Source organism: Salmo trutta, chromosome 28 (genome assembly GCF_901001165.1).
Source record: "Salmo trutta chromosome 28, fSalTru1.1, whole genome shotgun sequence".
Taxonomy (NCBI): Eukaryota; Metazoa; Chordata; class Actinopteri; order Salmoniformes; family Salmonidae; genus Salmo; species Salmo trutta.
This window is the reverse complement of record NC_042984.1, coordinates 36,359,810-36,378,258: the sequence shown is the minus strand read 5'-3', so window position 1 is coordinate 36,378,258 and position 18,449 is coordinate 36,359,810. Positions and strand designations below refer to the sequence as shown.

At 41.5% G+C, this 18,449-nt stretch overlaps 1 protein-coding gene across 2 annotated transcripts in view; it reads left to right on the top strand.

The window, feature by feature from the left end:
- Positions 1-8,707: 8,707 nt before the first annotated feature.
- Positions 8,708-18,449, top strand: part of LOC115166126 (protein bicaudal D homolog 2) — a 73,331-nt gene continuing 63,589 nt past the window's right edge. For both annotated transcript variants that reach the window (XM_029719845.1, XM_029719844.1), the window contains exon 1: positions 8,708-9,304. In XM_029719845.1, coding sequence (XP_029575705.1) covers positions 9,065-9,304 — 240 coding nt within the window. In that variant the 5' untranslated portion in view covers positions 8,708-9,064. The remainder of the gene's footprint in view (positions 9,305-18,449) is intronic.

The following is an 18,449-nucleotide window of genomic DNA, read 5'->3' as shown; positions in this document are numbered from 1 at the left end:
ATCTGGCCCATCTCTAAAGCTTTCTTCACACTGCAGACTTTAATGCTCAAATCAGTTTTGTTTTTTAAAGTTACAAGTGACCAAATCAGATGTGTGTGTGCTCAGACAGCAGTCATTTGCTGACATGGCTACACTAGTTGTCATAGTAACAACGGGTGTGCGCAGTGGTGTAGGCTGTTTGGTGTTGGTGCTCATGCTTCCTATCACTCAGAAGTTATGTAGCAAGCGAAGGTGACAATGCCTGCCATGGACGTTTCCCAGTTGCTTTGAATGTTACAAATCATAGTGTAAGAACACTTAAATTAGATGATTCAACTTTCAAAACAAGTCATTTTTGGCTAGCCACAGCAGTCAACTAGCTTAGGGGTTTCCAAACTCTGCCCTGGGGCTCCTCCTGGGTACACATTGTTTTGTTTGCTCCAGCAGTACACAGCTGATTCAAACAACCAACTCATCACCAAGCTTTGAATATTTGATCACCTGTGTAGTGTTTGACTCATATCACATTAATACACATTAGATATGCCAAAATGTATAGAATTGCAAGAAGAAGAAAAAATTGCTCCACCAATAAGAGGGGTCTGAACAGTTCGTATCATGAACAGTACTTGTGCCCATAGAAAGACGCAGGACGTTCCCCAATGCTGGAAGGGGGGCCTGAGTGAAAAGGTTAGGGAACATTGTAGCTGCTGTTTTGGTGTCTGGCCAATAGATGGCAGGAGAGGGTTTGGTTTCAGCTCCTTACTCCACATTGATGGCAAACATATGTCCACCATGGCTGGGGGATAAGTTGAACAGGCTGTGTACCTTGGTTAATGTCCCCCTGAATCTCTGCGATGGAACACTGGCACATCTCATGTCTAGGACTCCCTCCATCACCAGCTAACACATATAGTACTCTAGCTGGACTTCTGTTCTGTCTGACTGCCCAGGGGCAATGGATTAATAGATAACTTGAGTCACTTTCACTCCCCCCCTTAACCCTCATTGATCCCCCCTCTCATTTCTCTCTCTGTCTGTCTCTCTACTGATCATACTTGCATATGGTGGTGCAGTGTTCAGAGTCACTTTGATACAAGGGGAGATTGCTGTTATTACCAGCTGAGCACATTAAACAACAATGCTACCAAGGTGCATAAACATGAGAAAAGAAAGTGCTGTATTCTGTTGCAGCAGGAGAAAGCGAGAGAATGGAGGGATCAATGGGGGATAAGAGCGGGAGTGAAAGTGACTATGTACAGTTGATACCTATATAGTTAATATCTTCGTACAGTGTATTACAAATTGATGTATAATGTCTACAACACAACGGTCAGATATATAGACAGGTTTAATTTATACAAATGCCTGCGCTACAATGGTGCACTTTAGCAGTTTACAATAAAGAACATGGACATTATTAAAAATAATTCATTTAAAAATAAGTCTTATTAAAAAAATATATTGCTCGACCAATAGAACAGTTCAGTTTAAAAACCTTCTTGCATGATGGCATCAAAGCCTGAAGTTGATCCCGCTTCCACTTGTGCATTCCACAGCATAAATTCCACACGACTAACTAGCGTACTTTTATCGCTGGAAATTTGACATGACACGGAATTGTCAATACAATGAATAGAGCCAGCACAGACAATACAATGCCACAAAAAGGTGCATAAATTAAAGAATAAAGTGCATTGAGGGTGTGAGTAGCCTGGGCACTGTGTACCAGTCTGTCTGTGCTAACATTCAACCGAGAGAGATGGCGAAAGAGAGAGATGCTGAGTCCAGTTGGTTGGTGGTTTGGCAATGGATGGGGATCCAATCTTCCTTCTTAATGGAAGACTGTCAGAAGTACCATAGTTGTTAAGTGAAGGAGAACGTGAGTGAGTTTACTGATGCTACACAGTATCCAGGGTCATATTTATTAGTGCACACGTTTGTCTGTTTTCTTCTGTTTGGTGTCTAGTGAATACGACCTAGGTTTATGAAAGTGTCTCACAGGAGGTCTGTTGTGGTAGGGTGGAGACTCAGGATGGAGCTTCATGTCTATGTTGAGTTGCTATGGAGATACCGTGACAGGATCTGTGTGTGTAAAATGCATTCAAACATAAATCATATTGTGATAGATATTTTAATTTTACCTTTATTTAACTAGGCAAGTCAGTTAAGAACAAATTCTTATTTACAATGATGGCCTAGGAACTAGGTTACCTGCCTTGTTCAGGTGCAGAACAGATTTTTACCTTGTCAGCTCAGGGATTTGATCTAGCAACCTTTCGGTTACTGGCCCAACGCTCTAACCACTAGGCTACCTGCCGCCCCAGGTAGCCTAGTGGTTAGATCGATCAGAGAGAAAGACAGAGACAGAAGTCTATATCCTTTTGGTTTCAAATGTAAATTTACCATCATGGGAAATGTTCCAATTTAATGATAGCCTAACCCTGATAATACGCATGATTCTAGGGACTCCCTAAATGCTATGGAATTTGCCCGGTGGGCAGTGCAACATGTCACAGTCGGTGGCCCTCTCCTCCGGCAACATGTCTGTCGGCGACCCCCTCCCTGGCCCTCTCCCCGACAGCAGGAAAATTAGTCTCCACTTGGCACCAGGTGAAGGGCTGCACCTGGCCTCTTGAGCGCTGGACGGCTGCACCTGGCCCTTTGAAGCAAAAGCTGTACTTCGCCATCCCCATAAACTTCCATAAGTGGGTTACCAGGTGCAAGAGGGGGGAGGAATATTCTGCTCTACAATTGCCTACACAAATCGACAGACATCAAAACATGTATGTTCACTTTTACACTTAAGTTAATTCAGCTAGAAAGTCAATTTCCTAGTCCATGAACCAGTCTTTTTAGCCACTCCTGTCAAACAGTGCCAAAATTGTCCACTAAATGGCATTTGTGATGTAGGTTAAATAAACAACATTGTCAGAATAATGTGTTATGGCTCAAATTCTCACTGTGTGACCATGACAATGTATCCTTGATTGTGGTCCAGAGGCTCCATACAAAGGGTGTGCAAAGAATTGCGAAGAGTCCCGAGCTGTAAAAATAGAGCCCCGTGATATCATAATTCCCATAAATTAAAGCCACAGGTTAGGATAATTAGTGCTCTGCAATCGGAGTAGATAGCCAGAATTAACAACGACTATACATACCACTTAGCTAAGAATGGCGTGAATAATCAAATCAGAAGTTGTTGGGTAGTTAGATAGCATATAGTTAATATACTGCCTGACAAGTTCGATGTATTAGTAGCCAGCTAACGTTGGGATGGTAACGTTAACTATCTAACATTCCGGTACATACTGTAATGCTATGCGGTTCGTAAAGATAGCGTAATGTCAACACGTAAGAAAGCCATCGCCATAAGTGCCCATTCAACATAACCTAGATTTATTTACGTGTTTATTACTTCTAAAAAAAAATGTAAAAATAACTTTTGGGGGTTCTCATACGCTTACAATGATGTAAGAGTAGTGTGTCTGGAATCAAGGAGGTGGTAGGCCGTCATTGTAAATAATAATATATTTTTAATGACTTGCTTAGCTAAATAAAAGGGTTAAATAAAAGAGCCAAGCGCAAGATCTTATTGGCACGTTCTAGCAGACATCTGCATATTTCCGAAATGCCTCCTGCATATTTCCGAAACGTGTGCACTAACTCAATTCGCCTTTGCACTCCTAAACAACGAGATTAAAAACAAAAAAACTTCGCTAAGATTACATGTGGTTGTGATCTTTGCAAAATAACTATTTGATGCGGCAGTTAGCTAGAATGTTAACGCTAATTGATATAGGCTGTAGCAAAAGCTAGCCCCCCCAAAATCAAAAATAGCCTAGTTCTCAAATGTTGCATACTTTCATCATTTGGGAACACGCGGAATAAATTCAAAGAACATTGTACCAATTTAAGACATTAGGCCTACCTGTTGAAATGTAGCCCCCATCGTTTTCTGAGTGTGCTACATGGTCTGTGCGTTTCTGGAAACCATTTCCCAAATCCATGCTTCTGCGTCTCGCTCTCCTCTGATTGAATGGGAGCCTCAGACCCAGACTTGATCATCATCATCATTTCTCCTCTCAAACTCAAAACAAATGACTAGACTAATAAATGATCAGTGTCGGAGTATGGCGTACTAGGACGGGTTGTAGGAGTGGACACGCTTTTTGAAGAGGAGACAACAAACGTCATCCCAACAGAAGCGCTCCAACTGGAGCTCGGAAATCGCCGGCAATGCGTTCACGATAACAGGGAACTCGGAAAAAACGAGCTCCGACTGGGAAAGTTAGTTTGAACGGTCATCCAAATCCGAATTCCAAGTCAGGAATTTGTGCCTCTTTTTATAGCTCCGAATTTCCGACCTTATGATCACGGACGATTTGATCTCGTTTTTTTCCGAGTTCCCAGTTGTCTTGCACGAACCATAAGTAACTAAATGACGCTGCCCCCTAGCTGAAACCATACGAAAAGTAATCAAATCAAATAACTTTTTTTTGTATCAAATTGTATTGGTCCATACACATATTTAGCAGATGTTATTACGGCTGTAGCGAAATGCTTGTGTTCCTAGCTCCTAGCTCCAGCAGTGTAGTAATATCTAACAATTCCCAACAATACACACAGATCTAAAAGTAAAATAATGGAATTAAGAAATATTAGGATGAGCAATGTCAGTCTAGAGTATAAATATATATGTGTTTATTGTCATGTCATCTGTTTTATATGCTAGTTTTCCATTGGAACGGGACCCCCAGCTCGTTGTAGACACAATATGAATTGTATCCTACCGAAAGCATTGTTTTTTTTCAATATATGATGGGATGTATAGACATTAGTATGTCGATAGAATATTTAGTACATATGTAGAATACGTAGGACAGAATAGTATACAGTGCAGTCGGAAAGTATTCAGACCCCTTTACTTTTTCCAGGGGGTGGCAGCATCATGTTGGGGGGGGGGTGCTTTGTTGCAGGAGGGACTGGTGCACTTCACAAAATAGATGGCATCATGAGGTTGGAAAATTCTGTGGATATATTTAAGAAACATCTCAAGACATCAGGAAGTTAAAGCAAAATATATGGCATCATGAAAATTATGTGGATATATTGAAGCAACATCTCAAGACATCAGTCAGGAAGTTAAATCTTGGTTGCAAATGGATCTTCCAAATGGACAATGACCTCAAGCATACTTCCAAAGTTTTGGCAAAAAGGTTTAAGGACAACAAAGTCAAGGTATTGTAGTGGCCATCACAAAGCCCTGACCTCAAGCCTATAGAACATTTGTGGGCAGAATTGAAAAAGCATGTGCGAGCAAGGAGGCCTACAAACCTGACTCAGTTACACCAGCTCTGTCCGGAGGAATGGGCCAAAATTCACCCAACATATTGTGGGAAGCTTGTGGAAGGGCTACCCAAAATGTTTGACCCAAGTTAAACAATTGAAAGGCAATGCTACCAAATACTAATTGAGTGTATGTAAACTTCTGACACACTGGGAATGTGATGAAAGAAATAAAAGCTGAAATAAATAATTCTCTCTACTATTATTCTGACATTTCACATTCTTAAAATAAAGTGGCGATCCTAACTGACCTAAGACAGGGAATGTTTTCTAGGATTAAATGTCAGGAATTGTGAAAAACTGAGTTTAATGTATTTGGCTAAGGTGTATGTAAACTTCCGACTTCAACTGTATCTCCCTCATTAACGTTAAGCTTACCGATCACTGCACCTGTACACGGCCCATCTGTAAATAGCCCACCCAAATACCTCATTCCCCAAATTGTTATTTATTTGTTCTCTTTTTGCACCCTTGTATCTCTACTTGCACATCATCATCTGCACATCTATCACTCCAGTGTTAATGCTAAATTGCAATTACTTCGCCACTATGGCCTATTTATTGCCTTACCTCCCTAACCTTACTACATTTGCACACAGTGTATATAGATTTTTCTATTGTGTTTCTTTTCTATTGTGTTATTGACTGTATGTTTGTTTATCCCATGTGTTACTCTGTGTTGTTGTCTTTGTCGCACTGCTTTGCTTTATCTTGGCTAGGTCGCAGTTGTAAATGAGAACTTGTTCTCATCTGGCCTACCTGGTTAAATAAAGGTGAAAAAAAAAGTTAGTCTCGCTCCTTCATTTGCTTAACTGGGCGAATGGGGTGGATAAATGGTTTACAATAAGAAGTGTGGGGCTCATCAGGCTGAATGCATCCAAAAGGGGACCCTATTCCCTATAACATTTCCCTGTATAATGCACTACTTTTGACCACCTATGGGCCCTGGTCAAAATTACTGCACTATGTAAAGGGAACAGGGTGCCATTTGGAACACAGACCCTCTGTTGATGAAGCCAGCTGAAATCAATTTCTGCATACCAATTGTTCATCACTCTCCTCGCCCAAGCATTGGATAGGTGTAAGCATTGGCTTGAGCTACTTTACACCATTATGAAATCCCTGAGATGAGAATAAAGTTGCAAGTCCACACTTTGGGAGAAGGACAATGGATATGCAGCCAATGTTAACGGTAACACACCGTTGAGTCATGAGTAAAAAAGTGTATTCTATAAAGGGGTAAATAATTCACAAGTTGTTACAGTGGTATGACATTGGATCCAGAGATGTATAGGTTAAGTATGGACTTTTCCAGAAAATTGTGGTAAACAGTGCCAAACCAAAGTAGAAAAAAAACATGTTCTATTCTCAGCCAGGACCATCTTTTCAAAAACACAATTTAATTATATCTCTATTGATATTTCAGACAGTGGCGATTTTAGCATGTAAATCTTGGTGGAGCAAACTCCCCCAAAATGTTTTAGATGCATGCCAGCAAAGTCACTACACAACACAACATAACACTACACCTGGCCTTGTCTGGCAGCGAAACAGTTCATTCAGCCTCATTTACTGCCTTTTTAAAAAACATAGCTGATATGGCTGACTTGCTTAAACAAATGTGGTTTCTACTGACAATTGAGATCTACAAACTATGAGCTGATAAGAGGCAATCCGTAATTTCGATGAAAACAATGAGCGAGCTAAGACGGACGTATTCAATATAACTATTTGTTCAGCACTTTTGAAATGTACATTGACAGAATGCAGAACTTGGGCCGTTCTTACAGTATTCTTCCTATACACCAAGTCAGAACCGTCGGATAAATAAAGGGGGCATATAAGCAGACAATGAAAGCTCTTGCAATATTTGATGATGACATTTCTCTAAAACAGGCTATAGGCTACATGTGGATTTGGCTACATAAGGATTTGCCAGTAGATTGTCGACTTGATTCATGATGATGACTGCTTGTTTACGTAGTTAGTTAAGATTTTGAAAGTATGATGTTGACATGATCAGTCCAATCAAAGCTACGGTAGATATAACGTGATTTGACGTAATTTTGTCTGTGGCCAATGACCTTGAGCCTTCTTGGATGGCACTTCTAATGTAAATCAATAGCTCTCCCGGTAGATTTTTCGGTGATGTAGTATCCCGATGAGGGACAGAACACTGAGCCAATCACTGCGCAACTAGAGAACATTACCAACCCTTCCTCTCTGTATTTTCAGCTGGCTGCCGAAAGCACCACCGAAAGCACTGACCTAGGCTAAAACACCTGCATTTTGAAGCTGTCTTACTCAAGAAAGCAAAAAAGAGACCATGTTTGTATGCGGCTTTATTAACTCAATTTATTTTTTACATTGTTTGTAAACTGATATGTGACACGTATTAATGTCAAAATAAAAAACATTGTGTGTAGGGGTGGGCTAAACAGGTTGGGCTCCAAAAATTATGGGTTGCCACTGATTTCAGATGACCCCCAATAATTTAAATAGAAAACTATGCCCCCCTTTGGTATGTTCTATTGAGAACTGTCTGGTGCTTCTACACCTGCAGGTGCTTCTACACCTACATTGTTTGCTGTTTGGGGTTTTAGGCTTGGTTTCTGTACAGCACTTTGACATCAGCTGATGTAAGACGGGCTTAATAAATACATTTGATTGAAATTTGATCTGGGACTTGTTGTTTCCCTGTTTAGGCCTACTACTCAAATATATTTTACTTATTAAGTCAAAGACGAAATTAACTGCAATGGCCTCAAATATTGTCTATTAGCATAACTAGACCATACAGACCAACAGGGGGCCCATTGTATAAACAAAAATCATCCTATTAAAACGTGTACAATGCAACATGCCTAGCTCTGCCCACAGGGGATGGCTTACGGATCGCTCTTTACAATAAGCGCTCATATTGTCATATTCCAACAGCTTGAGTTATACCACCACAACGGCAAAAAAAACGACGCGTCCAGTAGCGCCTAGCCTCAATAAACGCATGGCAATATCAATGACAATAGGCTATTTAGTTCATAACCTATTGTCTGCTTTAGTCATTTGATCAAGTTGAGAGTGATGCTCTTGTCAAAAGCCGCTGGAAACACTTTTATTATAGGCTATAACTATGACTACAGCATCGTGAATGTACAGAAATAACCGACAGATGGCACGAGATGCACAGTGACCAAATCTTTTCTTGACCCATTCCTTTGAAAATAAAATGCCGCTTCCGTGTTCCACACGTTTCACCTTAGACTAGCCTGCACACAATGCCTGATGGGATATGAGTGCATTTCCCTGACATCTTTGCATTGGCGTTTGTGGTACTACATTTCCCTTCAACCACCATTCTTATCTTCTGGTTCTCTCAGCTGAGTGATCTGACAGCGCTAGACAGCTTCTCCCCAATCGCTCTGAGCAGCCGGGGAGAGGCGAAGGGCAAAGGAACTGCAGTCATGGAGCAGTTGTAGGGATAACAGGCAAGCCTCTCCTGTCGGAAGAAATAAAGAAACCACAGCTTCATGACCGAAAACGCAATACCCAAAGTGGCAACGAGAAACGCAAGAGTACCGATCATGCAGTTCAAATACAGAAGAATCTAATAATCTATTAAAACGAAAGGGTTCTCCTCGATCCTTCAAGATTGGACCCGCTTGAAGCCGTCTCATCCCCTCGTCGTAGGATTAGCTGGCGCATCGGCCAAGGTTGATCCATCACCAACATCCACAGTATGTCCGTGGAGGAGCAGCGCTATTCTGAAACGATGCTCGTGCTAGAGGCCGAACCGGAGTGTCTGCGAGCCGAGATAGAGCGCATTTCCCGGGAGCTGAGTGAGACCACCCATGAGAAGATCCAGGCGGCGGAGTACGGGCTGGCAGTGCTGGAGGAGAAGCAGCAGCTTAAACATCAGTATGACGACCTGGAGATCGAATACGAGACCGTGCGCCAGGAACTGGACATGCTCAAAGAGGTACGTTGTAGTCTTTTAACGGTGTGTATTTGCTGTATGAAATTGAAATATACATTTAAACTGCTATAAAATTCCATAAATGTTTTGGTGTGTGTGGGGGGGGGGGGGGGGGGGGGGGGGTGTAATGAAGTACTTGTAACTTTGCCTTATGTTCTATCAATGATTCCCCTTTCAGGGTGAATTTATATTATTGCCATACTACCCCTTCTAGCTATAGGCTTCGTAATATCTTGCCAAGCTGCTGTGGAATTAGCTTTTTCTAATTTAAGATATTGGGGTTAGAGACATGCGTTCTGTTTTTTCCATGCCCATACAGTGTTTGTTGTGTATTGTCATTTGCTGTGGGATTTGAAATGTAAACTCAAATATACTGAACAAAAATATAAACGCAACATCTAACAATTTAAAAGATTTTACTGAGTTACAGTTGAAATAAAATCAGTCAATTGAAAAAATGCATTAGGCCCTATTCTATGGATTTCACGACTGGGAATACAGATATGCATATGTTGGTCACAGATACCTTGGCCGTGGATCAGAAAACCAGTCAGTATCTGGTGTGACCACCATTTGCATCATGCAGCACGACACACATCCTTTGCATACGGGCTGGCAGACTGTTGATTGTGGCCTGTGGAATGTTGTAATTTTCAGCTTCCAGGATTTGCATACAGATCTTTGCGACATGGAGCTGTGCATTATCATGCTAAAACATAAGGTGATGTCGGCGGATGAATAGCACCACAATGGGCCTCAGAATCTCGTCACAGTATCTGTGCGTTCAAATTGCCATTGATAAAATGCAATTGTGGTCATTGTCCGTAGTTTATGCCTGCCCTATATCATAACCCCACCGCCACCATGGGGCACTCTGTTGACAACTTTGACATCAGCAAACGCTCACCCACACGACACCATACACGTGGTCTGTGGTTGAGTGGCCGGTTGGACTTGCTGCCAAATTCTCTAAAATGACACTGGAGGTGCTTATGGAAGAGAAATTAACATAAAATTATCTGGCAACAGATCTGGTGGAGATTCCTGCAGTCAGCACGCCAATTGCACGCTCCATCAAAAGTTGTGTGACAAAACGGCACATTTTAGCATGGCTTTTTATTGTCCCCAGCACAAGGTGCACCTGTGTAATGGTCATGCTGTTTAATCAGCTTCTTGATATACCACACCTTTCAGGGGGATGGATTATCTTGGCAAAGGAGAAATGCTGACTAACAGGGCTGTAAACATATTTGTGGACATAATTTGAGAGAAATAAGGTTTTTGTGGGTATGAAACATTTCTGGAATCTTTTATTTCAGCTCATGAAACATGGGACCAAAACTTTACATGTTGTGTTTATATTTTTGTTCAGTGTATATTGCACTGCTGAAATATTATAGGCTTACTCCAATGAGGATGAAGATGAGTTATCTGACATGCTGAACATTATATCTTCACTAATGTATCTGAGTAATGGTTATCCACTGCCACTCTTTCTATTAATGTGTAACTGATAAAAAAAAGTGGTCATTCACTCAATTGCTTTTGGTTGATATCATTTTATCCCTCATTTAAACACACATAAGTCCTCTCTAATGCCAATTTTGACAATACTCTTAGTAAAGTAGTTTCTCAAACCAGAGGACCTTAATTATCTGGTATTTCCAGTCTGGTTTGAAAAAGAGGCGGGCATGTGGTTTTTGAATTTTGAAAGTTCCCGCCTGAAAAAGAGGAAGGATGAGTAACCTACTCACAGAGGAAACAAAATGAGTTTTGACCATTCAGGAATGGGAGGAATGTTAGGGCAGGGAGACAGGATAAAGGACTGGTCTGTCTTTCCAAACTGTGAAAACCCCTTTCCCACTTAAATGTAACACGCCAGTCCTAGTTCTACCTTCCTTTTCCTGGCAGAGGTTTCAGCAGCCTTGTGATTTTGATTAGGAAAGAAGGAGAGTGGGGTAAGAAGTAGGGTAGGGAGTCAGAGTGAACTGCTGCAGCTGCTGAACAGCTTACGTGTCCCAGAGCAGTTTGGTAGAAAAGGGGCATGTCCTTTTTTTGCACTGAGATTTCTCCCCAGAGATTCACTGCATGGCCTGGATGAGTCACTTCCTGCTATGTGGAACCTATCTCTGAGATTTTACTTCCCTGTTACCTCCCACATGACTAGAACAGACCAATCATCATGGCTCAGTGGGCTGGGTACCCTATGATGACAGCTCCCTTGGGTCTGTAAATATGTGAGTGGGATGAGGAATGAGGCAGCGAGAGGAGGGAGGCAGAGAAAAAGGGAGAGGGACCCTTGGCTGAACAGATATAACACAGTAAAAGCTTAAGGCAATAAACACATTGTTTCTCTCTGTCGTCCCTTTCCTCTGTCTCTTCTCCCTCTTTCTCCCCCTCACTGTTGCATCTCTATCTCTCTATCTCTCTACCTATCTTTCTCTCTCTCTCTCTCTCTCTACCGCTCTCTCTACCGCTCTCTCTACCGCTCTCTCTACCACTCTCTCTACCGCTCTCTCTACCGCTCTCTCTATCGCTCTCTCTACCGCTCTCTCTACCGCTCTCTGTGGTTAGTGGCTGGGTTTTTAGAGTGCTTTCTCAGCAGCCTCTGCTCTGTGTTCCCATGCTTTCCTTTGGCCAGTATCTCAGAATAACATGGAAAACTCCTGAATAGAGGAAACAGACTGACAGCGATAGAGCAAGAATAGGGTAAACTGATTGCTTCAAGATAATTATAGGGGTGCTTTTGTTTTTCTTCCACTTTTCGAAGCAGACTATTGTTTAAAAAAAAACAGCCTGAATCATTGCATTTTTGTCTGACTTACCAAGTTGGTGATGACTCGTTGGTTAGTCACGGAAAATTGTGTTTTGAATGAACAAATGTCTAATATCCACCGTTTGTTTGAGCAATTCTGGTTTGATGATCATTGAGACTTGTCCACCAGGAAATCAGTTAATTGTTTGTCGGGTTGCCATTTGTGAGACTATAGTGGATATTGAGATTTCCATAGAGTCATGCCTGGATCCGTTTGCTGTGTGCCAAATTGAATTGATATTTTAATGACTGCCCTCGATGCATAGCCGCAGGAAGTATGGGTATGGGTGCTGAGGGTGCTGCAGCACCCCCAGAAGAAAAAATAAATCTAAAAATAAACCTTATCTCAGTGGATGATATCCACAGAAAATACAATAATACAATACAATAATAACAAAACATTTCTTCATATTTCATTTTGTACAGGATGCCTGAATAGAATAATCTGTAATAGAAGAGGGTGAGATGTTATTCTGCTGAAACACACTATTAACTCAGATGGCCTGTAGAAGTACAGTGCACTCATGTCATTATAGTACTTCTGTCAATTTCTATTGGCCTGCCACTGTGTGCTGAGTTAAGGAAGCACCATTAACAGCAACTTTGGCGACTGGTAAAATGGTCTAGCTGACTTATACAAACAGAATGTTGCCTGTCCTTTGTCTCTAGGGGTTGTTAGGACTGATGGACTACTGTCTAGTCAGGTAAATGTTGGATGACCATTGTCTCTGGAGATGGTTATTACATAGCTGTACCTGGCTACTATTTACAATGGTGAATACCATGTTTGGTTGTCCTCTCTGGGAGATTTACACATCACTGTCTGTCCAACATTGGACCCTGTGTTCGTCTCTGCGTGTGCACATAATTCAAGTTTGTTGTGTGTTAAAAGGACAGATGTTACTCTTTTGACCCTAATCTGGGTGGGAAAAAGCAGGCCAGAAATCATTGTTGGCATTGAGCAAAGTCCAGTTGCCCTTTAAACTGGAGTAGGTCTAACCCCGGGGGCAGGGAAGGACAAACTGCAGAAGAGGACACACACACGCACACACACGCGCTAGTCAACACCACTTGGGAGGCAGTGCAATAAATTGGAGGAATTCATCTCTGTGCTGTTGCCTAGTCTGTTGCCTAGTAACAGCACAGATCTTTGCCTTAATTTGAGAATCCGGCATGCTGCCTTCCCAGCAGGTGTTTCTACCAGTGTGACTGTGAGTGTGTGACTGAGGCTGCTGCTCTGCAAATTAAGGCTTTACAGCTACCTGCTGCTGCAGAATGGCACACATACAGTGAATCATCAGAGACCATCCATGGATGGAGGCTATTCTATGGATAGATTTGATATTGTATATTCTGAGGATATTTTCTGTCTTTCTATATCTTTCTATACACTGATTCCTTACATGTTATTTCCCTCTTGTTGTTCCAGATTTTCTAGTAGCCAGTATTCTAGGAATCCTGCCCTGCTACTTGCTAGTCACCCTGACATGCTGCTCCCATACTAACATACTGCTCAGGCTTTAGATTCCTACTGTTGGTATATTATCATTCCTTGGGTCTCTCACCCTCCCCTTACATGTTACTGTAACATAAGGTCACAACCTCTCTGTTTGGCTTTGCTTTGACACTTGTCATTGTTTCTAAGTGAGTGGACCGTTGGCAGGCCAACTTTCCCCCTCCCCCAATCTTACCACACCTTTCAGGGGTTAGAGGGCACTTACTGTTTGTTGACTGTTGCTACCCATTGATAGCCCATTGATAGCCAAAATAGCTGCTACGGCTATCTTGGATTATAGTGTCCATCTGTTGGCTTGTTAGACCTACATCCTAGGTCACTTGGCCCCCGGCTCCTCTGGGGTGTCCTAGGGTGCTTCTCGATAAATTAAAATGGATTCCTCTCCTCGTTTCCTTTTTTTTCCTCTCCTTCATCTCCAATGATAAGATCCTATCAAAACACAAGGTAAACCTGCTGTCAAAGCGTAGGTTTATATGAGCAGGTTTAGCACAATCCTCCTTAGTCCTATAACGTGATTAGGCTGCTATACTCTCCACCTTATGATGATAAGACTGTGGACTTTAGCCTCTTTACCATTAACAGTACAACTTCAAATGACAAGTTAATGATATTATAATACACCTTCACCTTACCAGTTGATGATATCACAGGTTTACAGACTCCAGCCCCCACAGCTGTTGTTTATATTCTTAATTTAAACCACTCAGCAAAGACATCATGTGCCACACCTTTCTTTATCTGTTCTTGTGACTCGTGGGAGTCCCCAACCACAGATCCAGGATTAGATTACTTTAACCCCATAGTCTCGTGATGCCATCCTTCCAGGTATCGTTTATCACTGGGCTGGAAATTGAGGTTTCCTCAAAACCCATTTTAACCATAACTATTACAGGGAAATAAAACAGTGGTTAGGGGTAACTTCACTGAGACTGTGGAATATCTGTCTTGTTGTGAATGTTGAGACTGGTGTTACACAACTAGGATGCAATGTTGCATGTGACATAATCTCAAGCAAATGGTGCTGTTACATGTAGCAAATCTAATGCTCTGGGCCTCTCTCAGGCCTGTGGAACCGATTGTCACGAGGTTGCCCGGGTGGCCATAAAGATGACAGCATTCTCAGATTTTTGTGGGAGCAGACAACGGGCCCATAGAACATTCCATAGCCTTCTCTTTCCACATCTTTTTCTTTGTTTCTCTCCAATGCTGTTAGTCAACACACACACACTACTGTTGTCATGACAAAGGTCAGTGTTCTCTGAGTTCTTGTGACATTGTGGAGAGTGTCAGAGAACACACTATAGCCATTCAGTCACGCCCCCTCCCTCTCTCCCTCTTTTTCTCGCTCCCTCTCTCTCCAGCAGCTGTGCATCAGGCTGTGGAATTCTCCCTGACAATCGGAGGCTAAACACAGTTAAACTCAGAAGAACTGGGCACTCTGTGCTCGGCTCGCTGGCCTTTGTGTGCCTAAGCCCGATAGAGTTAACAGGTCTTGGGTGTCAAAGATGAAGGGAGCGTCAAACGCTCCCAGAACACAGAGGAATGACTTCAGGAGAGATTGAGAGAGGTCCCATTGTGGCTGTATTTGTAAGGACTTTGTCCCTTTTTAAATGCCAGATCGCTAAAGCACATATCTATATGTCCTTTAACAAAGATGTTAGGTGTGACTTTAAACCCCTCCACTGTGTTCGTTGTGTCAAACCCCTAGGATTAGGGCTGTTGTGGTGACCGTATTACCGCCACACCGGCAGTCATGAGTCATGAAGGCAGTTTAGTCACGGTAATTAGGCTTCTCCAAGCTCTGATGCTGCTGATAGTCTTTAGTAGACTACCAACTTGCTAACTGCCTGGTACTCAGGACTCCATTATCCCTCTAATCACTCTGACAACAATGCTAATGTAATCGAAAATCTAATCAAACACTTCATGAGATACCATGAGCTCATGTTGCGCAACATTTCTATAGGCTATGCAATTGCGCAAGAAAACAGAGTGATGGCCTCTATTAAAAAGAGGAGGATCCCATCAGCTTTCTATAGGCTAGGCCTACTATATTTATTTCTCAACTTTCCTAATATTAAGAATATATTTAGCACATTGATTATCTTTACAACAGGAGTATAGCCTACCTGGCTGGCATGAAGATGAACCACAGGAAACGCGTCCTCCATTTGCTATTTAAGTGCAGGTAGCCTAGTGGTTTGAGGGTTGGGGCAGTAAATGAAAGGTTCTCAGTTTGAATCCCCGAGGTGACAAGTAAAAAAATCTGTCGTTCTGCCCCTGAACAAGGCAGTTAACCCACTGTTCCTAGGCCGTCATTGTAAATAAGAATTTGTTCTTAACTGACTTGCCTAGTTAAATGAAGGTTAAATAAAAAAATGTAAATGTATTTTTTGATAATTGTCCAATCTAAATCAAAACAAATTTCACACATATATTATTTAGTACGGTTGAAGTCGGAAGTTTACGTACACTTAAGGTCAAAACCCTCGTTTGCATCCTAACCAGTTTGAGGAGCCTCTTAATCAATTTGTATGTTGGTTGTTATTCATTAAAGGAGCAATCAGCAGTTGCTACATAACATATTTTCTTATAAATTAATAATATATACCCATTGAGTCTTGAAGAATATAACGTATACAGTTTAAGTCGAAAGTTTACATACACTTAGGTTGGAGTCATTAAAACTCGTTTTGCAACCACTACACAAATTTCTTGTTAACAAGCTATAGTTTTGGCAAGTCAGTTAGGACATCCTACTTTGCATGACACAAGTAATTTTTCCAACAATTGTTTAGACAGATTATTTAATTTATAATTCACTGTATCACAATTCCAGTGGGTCATACACACTTTAAACAGCTTGGAAAATTCAGAAAATTATGTCATGGCTTTAGAAGCTTCTGATAGGCTAATTGACATCATTTGAGTCAATTGGAGGTGTACCTGTGGATGTACTTCAAGGCCTACCTTCAAACTCAGTGCCTCTTTGCTTGACATCATGGGAAAATCAAAAGAAATCAGCCAAGACCTAAGAAAAAAAATTGTAGACCTCCACAAGTCTGGTTCATCCTTGGGAGCAATTTCCAAATGCCTGAAGGTACCACGTTCATCTGTACAAACAATAGTATGCAAGTGTAAACACCATGGGACCACACAGCCATCATAGCGCTCAGGAAGGAGACTCGTTCTGCCTCCTAGAGAGGAACGTACTTTGGTGTGAAAAGTGCAAATCAATCCCAGAACAACAGCAAAGGACCTTGTGAAGATGCTGGAGGAAACAGGTTAGAAAGTATCTATATCCACAGTAAAACAAGTCCTATATCGACATAACCTGAAAGGCCACTCAGCAAGGAAGAAGCCACTGCCCCCAAACCGCCATAATAAAGCCAAACTACGGTTTGCAACTGCACATGGGGACAAAGATCGTACTTTTTGGAGAATTGACCTCTGGGCTGATGAAACAGAAATAGAACTGTTTGGCCATGATGACCACGATGTTTGGAGGAAAAAGGGGGAGGCTTGCAAGCCGAAGAACACCATCCCAACTGTGAAGCATGGGGTGGCAGCATCATGTTGTGGGGGTGCTTTTGCTGCAGGAGGGACTGGTGCACTTCACAAAATAGATGGCATCATGAGGTAGGAAAATGATGTGGATATATTGAAGCAACATCTCAAGACATCAGTCAGAAAGTTAAAGCTTGGTCGCAAATGGGTCTTCCAAATGGACAATGACCCCAAGCATACTTCCAAAGTTGTGGCAAAATGGCTTAAGCACAACAAAGTCAAGGTATTGGAGTGACCATCACAAAGCCCTGACCTCAATCCTACAGAAAATGTGTGGGCAGAACTGAAAAAGCGTGTGCGAGCAAAGGAGGCCTAGAAACCTGACTCAGTTACACCAGCTTTTGTCAGGAGGAATGGGCCATAATTCACCTAATTTATTGTGGGAAGCTTGTGGTAGACTACGCAAAACGTTTGACCCAAGTTAAACAATGCTACCAATGCTACCAAATACTTATTGGGTGTATGTAAACTTCTGACCCACTGGGAATGTGATGAAAGAAATAAAAGCTGAAATAAATAATTCTCTCTACTATTATTCTGACATTTCACATTCTTAAAATAAAGTGGTGATCCTAACTGACATAAGACCGGGAATTTTTACTAGGATTAAATGTCAGGAGTTTAAATGTATTTGGCTAAGGTGTATGTAAACTTCCGACTTCAACTGTATTTTTAAAGACAAGATTAAATCAAGAAGAGTCTGATGGGTGACAATATTAGCATATCACTTGTGAATGATATATTATCACTTGTGAATTATGCCCAGTTTAAAGCAAGAAGCAATGCCCTTTTTTTGTAACTTTTTCAAATCATAGTTGCACACCTCATGTAGCCTAGCCCATAGGCCTATATGTTTTGATAAGGTTTGTATCACAAAGAAAGTAGCCAAATAACTTCTTAAAATTAAGCACATTACTCTGCTTTACAAGGGGTGTAGAGTCTAACTGGGATACATAAGCAGCGTGTGAATTTCAAGTTTGGTGAAGGTACTTTTCACCATAAAAATGCACCTTTATAATAAAAGCATTACATGCATTATCGCATTTGCGGTCACTTTTGATAGTATTATTTTCCACTAATGGAACATTTGTGCTTATATCCTACTGCTGCGTGCGCATTGTTATCAAGTACTTTTCAAATTGTGAATGAGAGACTGATAAAGTGTGTACAGGTCGGCAATAAAACAAAAAACTTTTTTCAAGTCATCATTAGAGTCGCATCATGCAGCCTTACCATGTATTAAAAATCCA